The 12,435-nt window shown below is 36.9% G+C and overlaps 1 protein-coding gene across 1 annotated transcript in view; it reads right to left on the reverse strand.

Annotated features, from left to right (window-relative positions):
* Window positions 1–12,435, reverse strand: part of TXNDC11 (thioredoxin domain containing 11) — a 63,409-nt gene that overhangs the window by 31,822 nt on the left and 19,152 nt on the right. The window contains exon 5 of the mRNA XM_045819351.1: window positions 9,099–9,192. Coding sequence (XP_045675307.1) covers window positions 9,099–9,192 — 94 coding nt within the window. The remainder of the gene's footprint in view (window positions 1–9,098; window positions 9,193–12,435) is intronic.

The following is a 12,435-nucleotide window of genomic DNA, read 5'->3' on the forward strand; positions in this document are numbered from 1 at the left end:
CCTGGGAGAATTCTCTCACTTCTTTACTCTGGTAAGTAGTGACATTCCAAAAGGCAAACCTGTAATGTACCTTCCATCCTGGAAAGAGTCCTCATTTTACTCTATACTCTGCCATTTTATTAACTTCTGCTTTTTCACTCTTCTTTCCAAGGTTTTGGACAAGAAAAAAATGATAGGATTATATAAAACATGTACCGACAACCTCTCTAATGTTACTTAGCACTTACATAGTGACTCATTCACTGGATAAGGACTCACACAATTCCAATGCTAAAGACATTCACCAAAATAAAACGCCTTGAAAGAAATTTAACAGATTATCGAAATGTTTGTTTTTAATGTATGAACTATAGTTATTACTTACATTTTCCCCTAGAAATGTAACTCTGAGATGTGTATATTTTCAAAATTCTTAACATAAAGCACAAAGCAATTATCTAGAAAAAAAATCTGGCATTTGGTCACCCTAGATACAATATGCACATTCTGGTGCTTGCCAAGGGACTGCTAAACCCTAAGTAAACACGTAACTCCTTAGCTATGATTTCTTTTTTTCTTGTGAGTTAGGGTAGAGGGAAAGAGAAATCCAGTTCCAAATACATTATCTTAGGAAAATATATACTATAAAGCTAAAAATACACTGGCACATATATTAACATGATAGTCAGCTAAACACCCTCACATCAGCCACTCCCATTTTAACCAAAGCACAATATTAAAAGGATCAGTTCAAATACTTCCCTTGTATGTATTTCAATTAATTCCTTTATTTAACACCCTGGGGGAATGAAGGACTTCATAAAAGAAACATATCTGCTTAGAAAAATCCCTCCTATACCTCATTGTAGGCTGTTCTTCAGCATCCAGCACGGGGCCAACATGTTCTTTCTTGACCCCTCCCCTCAACAACCCTTTACAAATGTAAAAACTATTCTTAGCTCCCAGGCCTATAAAAACAAGCCAAGAGCCAATGCATTATTCTAGCTGAAGTGTCCTTTAGAGGCAACTAGGACAAGGCTCCCTTAACTTAACAGATGGAAACCTGAAACCAGTGAGAAGGGGTAACTGAGTGAGCCCTGGTCATACAGGACACCTGCCAATAAAATGACTTGTCAAAAGAGTCAGTCCTTGCCCATGGGAACTTCTTAGGAAGAACAGACCACTGAAGTCCAAGGGAAAATTAGAAAACAGTGCTAATTGCTAAGTGTGATACATAGCCAACTAGTGCCGTAGAGGTTCCAAGAAGGGGACCAGTGGTATGGAAATCTCCATTTGATGCCCACAATGTGTCAGACACCATCCTAGCTAGGCAATATTTATCAATGCCACAAGACTCCAGGTAGGCCATGAGATTTAGAAAGGCAGATATTAGAGAAAGGTACTATATTTAAGCAGCATCATAGGCAAAGGCCAAGAGGTAGAAATCAGCATATTGTGCCACCTGCTTCATCCCAGGAGAGTACAGTAGTAAATGGAGTAACTTGATCCTGGGCTCCTGTCTCAGCTCCTCATTTATGGTATCTGACTACTTTAGTTTGTTATTTCTACTCTTAGCAAATTACCACAAACTTAGTAGCTTAGAACATAAATTTTTTTTAATCCTCACTCAAGGATGTATTTATTGATTCTAGAGAGAGGAAAAGGGGAAGAGAGAAACATCAGTTGGATGCCTCCTACATGCACCCTGACCAGGGACTGAACCCCCAAAACTTTTGGTGTATGGGACGCTTCAATCTACCAAGCCACCAAACCAGGGAAGAATAACATAAATTTATCTTACAATTCTGAAGGTCAAAAGCCCACAATGGGCCTCATTGAAATAAAACCAAGGTGTCAGCTGGGCATAGTTCTCAAGGGGACTCCAAGGAAGAATCCATCTCCTTGCCTTTTCTATCTTTTAGAGTCTACCTGCATTTCTCGGCTGGAGGCTCCCAATTATCTTCAAAGCCAATAGTGGCCACACAATCCTTCTCACATTGCATCACTTTGAAATTATGCTTTGCTTCTTGATTCCACTTTTAAGCATCCTTCTGATTACACTAAGCCCACTCAGACAATCCAGGATAAATTCATTCCTCAAGATCAGCTGACTAGCAACCCAATTCCATCTGCAACCTCAATTCCTCCTTGCCATGTAACATAACATATTCACAGGTTCTGATGATTAGAATGTGGACATCTTTGAGGAGCAATTATTCTGCCTACCACAGTCACTTTGAGTCAGTAAGCAACCTCCTCAGGGTCTTAGTTTCCTCACCTGAGGTAATAACACTGAGATAACAGCTCCTACTGCAAAGCGTGGCAGTGAAGACTGAATCATCCAGGTGAGGTGCTTGACTCAAGAAAGGGCTCAGTCCAGTATCAGTTTATCATGTTCACCTTTACACAAAAAGTGGTCAAACAGAGATCAGAACTGAGTTTGTCTGCACTGAGTTGTTTCAATATAAGCTTGTGATTTTACTATAGAAGGTGATCCCTAAGAGTTTTTCAAGATTTTTAATGTTTTTGGTTCTTCCTCTAGGAGTCTTATCACAGCTCCAAAACACAAAACAAACAGAAACCCTAGAAGAAACAGGATCAAAACACACACACACAACATACACACACACAAACAGGACAATTTTTAAAAGGTAGAAAGTATCATAAAACAGTTAGAAAATAAATATGGTATAATTTTTTAGGTACATGGATACAAGGAATCAAAATACGTACAAAGACTACTAAATTTGGTTCTGAGCTTCCTGCACACTTTTTGCTTTCCCCAACCCCTTCTATCTTCCACTTTCTAGTTCTTTATACACTGACCTGAAGGTTGCCCCCTCATTCTCCTGCATAACCCTCCACACCTCCTATTACCATCTCCTCAGAGTAATCTCCCCTCATCTGATTATAGCACCTGGCCTCCACGATCCAACAAAGCTGTCACCAACCTGTCACCACACTGACACTGTGAACAAGCCTACCTGTTGGCCACAGTAGCTGGTGGCACTATTGATGTTGGGGAACAAGTTTTATTAATCTTCATAGCTGTAGCACATAGTGGATACTCAAATGTTTGTTGAATTAATAAGTCATACTTCTGAACCTAACTTAAAGTGCAACAAGGTCTATTTTTGGCCTTAGTTCTTACCTAGCAGCATTTACAAGGTTTAAGAGATAAGTCATAATAGAAATAAAAGCATCTCCTATGAAATATGACACTCTTTCTAAAATAATAGCAACATATTAACAAGTCACTTTTAGGTATGAGAATAAAAAGTATGAAATTCCTAATAGGTTTACTCTACTGTGCATTAATCAGTACCCAGAGGGCAATAGAACATAGGCAGATAGAAAAATAGTTCCCTCTACGAGTGCGTAGAGTGACAACAAATAAGATTCTCTGAGAAAACCAAGTGATCCTAGAGCCTTCTTCATTCAAGGGCAATTGTTAAACCCAAATGCCCAGTCCAAACTCCCAAGAGTTAGACCCAAGAACCCAAGAAAATAAACTAAGCTCAGCATCCATGTTGCTTAAGATGTCAGTGCCTTGTTTTTCAACGTTTTAAGAATGTCACCTACAAGGTAAGAAAATCCTACCCTTCAGACCTCTTGATGTTGTATACAATTTCATAACCTTACAGAAAAGCGCTCCAATAAAGCTTTACTTTTGAATAAGGATATGGAGGAGGGTGCTTTTTATATACACTAAATTTCGCCAGTGAAACAAGCACCATCAGATGCCACCAGGTGGAGTATAGGGACCCTACATGGGGCTTATATTTTTCCCTCTAATAAATTCTTCTTTAAACATTTCATTACAACAGTAGTTTGAAAAGAGTATTTCTTAGAAAATTGATGCCACAGGCCCACCTGGCAACTAAGCTTAGGAATTCCTAAAGATGGTAGAAGGGAGTGAAAATGATATATTTAGTTAATAAGTTTAGTATATTTTCAAGGTGACACTTAAGTACCATGTGAATTTCAATTCACTTCATTAGAATTTTAGTGTCAGGAGACATTGAGAAGCCAGGGGAAAGAAAGAGTAAGAAGAATGGACCAAGCAGGGGCTTCGCCCAGTCCTATTGTGATACCTACACACTGGTCTATGGAACCCAAAAAGGCCAGGCATGAAGAGAGTGGTGGGGTGGGAGGGGGCCCAAAATGACTTAACATCCCACTGCTATAATCATTCTCATTTAAGCAATTTCAAGGCAAAGTGCCCTTTATTAGGCATTCATTCACCCTTTTAGCTACAACATTGATCAAGCAGAGTGTTATAGCTATAGGAATAAGAAAGCAAAACCTTGGCCTCAAGGCACTCAATAAATATTATTTGGGAAAAAAAAACATCTATTCTGGTAGGTGACAGATGTAGTCAGTTGTACAGTGAGGACACCATGAAGTACAAAGAAGCAGACAGATATACAGTGTTACAGGAAAAGGGAAGATGAACACCTGTGTCCACTGGTTGGTCAAGTTATATAATATCTGATGTAGATGTGTTTTTTAAAAAATCCTCACCCAAGGGTATTTTGTTAAAAGATTTTAATTTATTTTTAGAGAAAGTGGAAGGGAAGAAAAAGAGAGGGACAGAGACATTGATGTGTGAGAGAAACAGCAACTGGTCACTTCTCACACACCCCCAACTGGGGGCTTAGCCCACAACCCATGCATGTGCCCCACTGGGAACTGGCGACCCTCTGCTCTGTGGGATAACACCCATCCCACTGAGCCACACAATACTTATATTGTACGAGGCCAGTGTAGATGCTTTTAAGAAAATAGACACAATACTTATTATTTTAAGTGCTTTAAGACTTTAAGACTATTATTTTATTCATACCCAATGTAATTCACATAGGATGTGGCCTGGTAAAAGCTAGCATTTACCATATCTCCACGTTCTCTAATTTTACAGATAGACAATGTCAAACACAGAACTCAAATATTTTGTTCAAGTTTACAGATCTCTTCAAGGGCAGACAAAGGGTAAGGACAAATCACTGCCAGCTCCCAAGTCACTGCTTTTCCCCTAAACAGCACTGTATCTCTTTTGTAGGTGGAATGAAAAAAGAGTGCCAAAGTTTACTGCAAGTTTTCTTTTTTAAAAAGTCACTAAAATACAGCAGAATATAACAACATTTATCAGAACACATTTTTACAGCAAATAATGAAGATAAAAGATTTCAAGTAAGCAACATAAAAATATTGCCCCCTTACCAATTTTCTTTAGGTAGAAAGACAGAAGGGAGAGAGGGAGGGAGGGAGAGAGGGAGGGAGAGAGGGAAGGAGGGAGTGGCCTGTCTGCCAAGATAAAATGTGAAAAAAGTTAAAAGAGGAATAGGCCTTACAGTTTGGCAAGAGTGAAGTCTGAGAGTCTGCTTTTACTCAGGATCTTGAAACAAACACAGACAGTTGGCTCACAATTAATCATTCAACACTTTGAAATGCTTAAAGATTAATGAGGGATGTGTAAAACCTATTATAAAAAATTAAAAGAAAGGTTGAATAAATTAATAATCATGCTGTGATCCTAGAAAAGAAAGCTGAATGTCATAAACACATCAGTTACTTCTAAGTCAGTTTATGTATTAAATACAATTCCAAACAAAATCCAAACAAGTGCAGGGACAATGGACAGATATAAAGAATATTCCACAAAACACAAGAACTAGAGGAAGAAGAGTTCAGACTTTGCTTAAAATCAAAAAATGATATTGTATTTACTCATACAAAAAGCGGCATCTAGACCAAGAGAAAACAAATACACCCAATTACATTAAGAAAATATTTTATAATAAAGCAGGCATCATTAAGTGAAAGGAAGAGAAAGCATTATTCTGTAAATGGTGCTGACTAGTCAATAACAAGGGGGGAAAAATCAACTGTGCTCTACATTTTAAGCCAAAGTAAATGCAAGTAGCATAAAATGCTAATGATTTTTAAATTTTAAAAGAAAGCTAATTCATGATCAGATTTTTTTTAAAAAAATGTTTGATCAAGAAAAAGAACCACAGATTTAACTACCTGAAAATACAGAACTGCTATATAACAAAATAATCACAAAAGTAAACTAGCTTGGAAAATAATAAACAGAAATATAACAAATGGTTACTGCCCATACCACCTAAAAGGCAGGCCTACATACTGACAAATCAACACCAAGACTGAGATCAACAGGTAAAGGACATGGGTAACTGAGATAAAAAAAAAATAGTTAAAACAACAGAAAGAGAAAGCAGTTAATGTTAAGTGCTGAGATATTTAAAATTTTCCTAATTTCCTTTATTATAATGTGCAAACATATCAAACATTAGATAAATAGTTTTAAAAGAATGACAATGGCAAAATACCATGGAACCAGATCTTACCACTAAACTCCTAGCATTCTTCAAGGCAGGAGTGCACTCCTTTCTTAGCACACCCCCAGCACCTACGCATAATGTTTCATATGCGTAGCTGCCCAAAATATTCATAAACTGATGGCTATGTACCTGCTCAAAAGATTAATAAACTGATGGCTAGCTAGCTTCAAGAAACAAATGTCACAGAGTGTCCTGGCTATTTCTAAGACAATTCAAAAACATAATGGAGGCAATGGAAAGATGTGCATTTTGTAAATGCTTGCGGCTTGCTGAACCAGAACATCTGCTTTCTACCACAACAGTCTTAGTACTTCTTCAGTTAAGCTCTCTATAACCAAATGTTAAGTGTGTCAAATGTTTCTCAGGCCTTAATTTGTGTACAAAATCTAAATACAACACTGACCCAGAATTTACACTTCAAATTGTGCCATTAAACAAGAAGTGGGCATATGTTTCTCTTGCTGAACATCTGCTATTAATAAGTAAAATACCATTGACTTCAGGGTAGGGGAAAGGAGGGGAAAAAAGCCCAGATGCCCAAGGCATGATTTATTTTAGGTAGTCCTTCATAGTGCACATATTATGAAAAATCATTCCATATTTGTCTTTTACTTCTAAAAAATGGTTCATTAAGCTTAAATGGGCACTTATCCACAAAAATGAGGTGAAAAATGGTTAATTAGAATCAATCTCAGTTCTTGCCAAATTCATATGCAACAGGATTTTATAAGACCCAACTAGAATCACAAGATAGGGAAAAAACATAGTAAAGTTTTAAACCAGACTAGATTTATTACAAGAAAAGATTTCCTATAATCATTTGTCAAAATTAGTGATTTGACCAAAGAGGTTCGTTTTGTACCTTCAAGTAGTTTTTACCCATTTATCACCCTTTGATTAAAAACAGAAAAGAAAAGCCCTGGCTGGGTAGCTCAGTTGGTCAGAGCATTGTCCCCACACACCAAGGTTGCAGGTTCAGTCCCTGGGCAGGGCACATACAAGAAGCAACCAATGAATGCATAAATAGGTGGAGTGACAAATCAAATGTTTCTCTTTCTCTCTTAAAAAAAAAAAAGAAAAGAAAAAGGGTAGGGAGAAGGCTACTATCTTGTACTTAAAAACATTTAAAAAAAAAAAGCAGTATTTTGGAAACCTCTGAATGAAAAAATAATTTAAGGTGTATCATTAGCATATAACATAAACTAACCAGATAACAAAACATGATACTGAAATATCCTCTTCAACTAAGAACTTTAATGGTACCATCATTTTAGTGAATGTCTCTAGGTTTCTCTTTAGTTGAGATCTTCAAAGGGCTTTAGTTTCTAAGATTTTTTAATATCTGCTTCTTAAGCTTATTTAAGTTGGTAGTATTTTGTTTTCAAAATTCAAATTAAGTCTTCTTAGTCATCTGAAGCTGTATAGCTTGAAGTCTTTCAAGTGGACAGAAGACATACTATGTGACAGCTTGATTTCCTCTCCCAATGTCCCCTGATCAAAAAACATACAGCAGATTCTCTATGCGTTAAACCTTAAGACCATTTATGTTAAAATGGCCAGTCATATAACTGTTTGATGTACTGACAGTATAATATTCTAACACCAAATAGTAATAATAATAATAATAACAATAAAGCAATCCAATACCCAGCAATAAAAGAACGGTTACATATTTGTGATTAATCTAGTGGGGGAAAGACGATATGGCCATCAATCCGATTACTCACTTGGCAGATAGTGATTGAGCCCCTGCTTATGTACGAAACACTGGAGAAAGAATGCTAAACTGAAGACACACGGTCCTTCCTACCTTCAAAATCTCACAGACTGGGGAATAAGACAGACATTAAGCAAATCATCTCATAACTACATAAATAAATACAAACTATGCTAAATGCTATGAAGGGGTACCAAATTGAGATTGGAGATTGCAGAAGTGATATTTGAGGGGTTCCTGAGGGATGAATAGGGGTTTGAAAGGTGGGAAGCTGGGGATAGGGAGGCAGAAGGCACATTACAGGCAGAAGGACTAGCACATGCAAAGGCCCAAGTGTAAGGAAAAAAGGGCTAGAGTGAGTACCAGTTAAGTGTCCATGGGTCTAGTCCAGGGAAGGGAAGGGGGCTTGGAATAAAGGGGATGACAAGAGAGCAGATGAACTGTATCCCACAGAGAACGGACAGGATGTTACAACTGATATAAAGAACATGGAACAACATGAAAAAATGGGCAGGATACAATGTTTAATTTAAAAAGTAGGACCTCAAATAATATACGATTTAGCTAAAGTTAAAAAAAAATACAGATCTAAGAACAGTGAAACTGACAGTAGGCTTACAGTATAATGTAACATGATGTCTATACTTATAAAAATACTTAAGAAAATGTATTCCTAAACTATGGTACATCCAAATGGACAATATAACCATTAAAAACTTGGACCAAATCTTATAACTATGAATACAAAAAACAGATTATGATATAATAAAACTTAAAGTGCAAAATACATAACTGCAGAATATATGATCAATCTGTGTTTTAAAAAGCTAAACATTTAAGAGACTAAATTTGAAAGGGCATGGTGTTTTCTGTTTGCCAGTAGAACATAAAACAATATAATTATTTAATACAAATAACAGGGAAAAAGAATCAAGAAAATGAAAATAATCATAAAGATAACATATGCAAAAGAAGATATCAATATACATACATTTTTGTTAAAATTCTAATGTCTTAATATGAACGATTTTTACCTTTCTTTAATGAGTGTAATGCTGAGGTGAAAAAGGTCAAATAACCAGGAGGCTGGGGTGAGCCACTGAACTCAAAGTACCCAAGTACTCCAGGCTGCAGGAACAAGAGCAGAATTAGGTGACTGAGGTATCACTCATGAATCACTGTGTGAATGGGGGATATTTTAAAACAAGAATGACATGTCATTATAATCTGACAAGTACAATTTTGCTTCATTTCATGTTTTTAAAAAGCCTAGACACACACAAAAAAATGGGGTTTAGGGTGGACCTTCCCTCCATTTAGACAACAGGGCTAAGGGATACAATTGCAGCATCTTTTACAGGGGGTATTAATTCAGAGCTGAAACTTCCTCCCCTCTCCTTAAGTAAGTCTTTCCACTCCCTGTTAACAGTTCTCATAAATCTCTGGTTCAAAACCTCACCATCAAGTCAGTTGCTTCTATTTAGCAATTCCAGGCAAGCTGTCAATTTCCTTGAAATCTTTCTTAGATCTCTCCCTCTATTGCTTCCTCTCACTCTACACACATCTTCACACTTCCTGGAAATCATGTTAAATATGATTGGTTTCACTTGTGTTCCAAGATCTTTCCAGGGGCTCTTTCCTCCCCCCACACCCAGAACCTAGCACTCTACCATGGCAACCCTCCTCTCTTGTGAGGTCTGTCTGCAAAGGGCCCATCTCTTACCCTCTTGCTCCTCTACCCCCACAAATATATTTCCACCTGTTCATTCCATTTCTCTAAGCTTAGGACAAAATGCCCCTCCATTCTGCCAAACAAATAAATTACCCCCTTCCAGATACATTCTGCCTTCCCATTCAAAATAATTTCTTCCATCTCTGAAGGCCCTGTGGTAGTCACTCAGTCCGGTTTTGTTCTGTAACATTTTATCTGTTTTAAAAGCCAAAGTACAATCCCTAAGGAAAGAATCTTAGGCTTGAAGTCAGAAGACTTAAGCTCAAATCCAATAGCCAAATGATCTTAGGTGAACATTTTAAAGAGAAGCCTCAGTTTTCTTATCTGGCAAATGGGACAATTCATCATGGGGGTTATTGAGAAGAAAGAGCTTAATGAACTATAAAGCACTAGGCAAATATAAAGAATCCTCTCTAGCACTAAAACATGTCTAGCGCTAAATCCTAATGCCATGCTCTTAATAAATAAATACCAGTAGTTGTGGAGCCAATTTGAACATTGGGGCAAAATCAGACCCAAAAGGTTAAGATAGATATTTAATCTGCTGGTAAAGTTTAAAATCAGTAAGTTGTAAGCCCTGGCTGGCGTAGCTCAGTGGATTGAGCTTAGGCTGCAAACCAAAGCATCACAGGTTCAATTCCCAGTTAGGGCACATGCCTGGGTTGCAGGCCACAGCCCCCAGCAACCGCACATTGATGTTTCTCTTTCTCACTCTCTCTCTCCCCCCGCCCTTTCCCTCTCTAAAAATAAATAAATAAAATCTTTTTTTTAAAAAGAAAAAATATATTTAAAAACATAAAATAAAATCAGTAAGTTGTATTTTTTTAAAAAAAGGAAATTTCTGATCTGTAGTGGAACATACTATCTTTCAAATCCGGATCACTTGCTTATTCTCATAAGATTCCATTTTAAATAGATGATTTGGTTTTTATTCTGGTAAAAAACTGAGATGTTCAGAATGTTGAATCCTAATATATAAAAAATTCCAGCAAACTAATTTCTCAAACAACTGAGAAAACTGGAAAGGAAATTATTGAAAACAGGATTTCCTTTCGCTAAATGCCTTCAAAATCTTTTTAACCTGCCAATCCACAATTGGCTTAATTGCATAGTTTGGGGGTTCTTACAGTTTCAAACCAGGTCACAATGGTTTAATAAGCCTTACTACCAAAAACAATGGAAGACAAAGTCTTCACACAGTCTAGTCACTTAGTAAATGGTGAATGCAAAATTATAAAAATGGAAACTACTGGAAAGAAAACTGACTCATTTAAGTTTTTTTTAATATTTGGTTTATTTATTTTTTTAAAGATTTTGTTTATTTATTTTTAGAGAGGGGAAGGGAGGGAGAAAGAGAGGGAGAGAAACATTAATGTGTGGTTGCCTCTCGTGCACCCCCAAATGGGGACCTGGCCTGCAACTCAGGCATGTGCCCTGAATGGGAATTGAATAGACATCCCTTTGATTCACAGGCTGGCACTCAATACACTGAGCCATAACAGCCAGGGCTCATTTAAGTTTCTTTTTTTTTTTTTTTTAAGATTTTATTTCATTTTTAGAGCGAGGTGAAGGAAGGGAGGGAGGGAGAAAGGAAGAGAAACATCAAATGGTTGCCTCTCACACACCCCCAACTGGGGACCTAGCCCACAACCCAGGCACGTGTCCTCACTGGGAATGGAACTAGCAACCTTTTGGTTTGCAAGCTGATGCTCAATCCACTGAGCTACACCAGCCAGGGCTCATTTAAATTTCTTTATAGTCTGACTAATCTCTCAAGCCAAAACCAAATGGAATATATTAATCTAAATATTAACAAATGTTTCATTGCTAAAAATTAAATTAGATGAATTTCAGCTCTCTTCTCACATCATGTTATCTCTGGTGGCTTCACAGAAGTAAACATATGGACTGTAAACACAGTTATATCTACATGCATGTATGCAAGTACATATGTTTATGTATACATATATGTACACATGTACAGACATTAATAGAAGCTTAAAAAGTTTGAATCCTGAGTCTTCAAGGGAAACCCCAGTTAAACCTTTAAAAATGAACAAAGGTTGGACTGTTGGCAGGGGGCTTTTGTGGACATTTCAACAGTGTAACGGTTTATTCTTGTCAATGGCATCACTGCTCCAATTTTTCAACAAGGGACTACATACATAGCTTGGACAAAGGAGCCTCTAGCTTCAGAAGAACCGGTATTGAACTTTTCAAGTAGTCTGGCCAAAGAAATTCCATAAGCAATACAAAGCAAATAATCTCATAAGCAAAATTATTTTCACTTTTCATTGCCAAAGAGAGACCATAAGATTCAACAAGTATATGAGATGATTTAAAGCTGTATACCAACTATTTCAACACACACACACACAAAGGCAAAATATATTCTATGTTATCTTTCAAATATTCACAATAAATTTGAAAATTGGCCTGTTTGAATATGTAACTTAAAATTAATATTTCAAAATAATAAAAAGAGGAAACAAAGTACAGTGACAGTTACCTGTTTATTTCTACTACAAATTATCATTTAAAAGTTACTAAACTGGCTCTGGTTATGCTTTAAATAAAAGAAATTTTGCAACTATTTCCCCAAAGTTTCACTGTCTCCCCAACAGAAGTTGTATTTGAGA

Source organism: Phyllostomus hastatus, unplaced genomic scaffold (assembly GCF_019186645.2).
Source record: "Phyllostomus hastatus isolate PE091 unplaced genomic scaffold, TTU_PhHast_1.1 phas_scaffold_385, whole genome shotgun sequence".
NCBI lineage: Eukaryota > Metazoa > Chordata > Mammalia > Chiroptera > Phyllostomidae > Phyllostomus > Phyllostomus hastatus.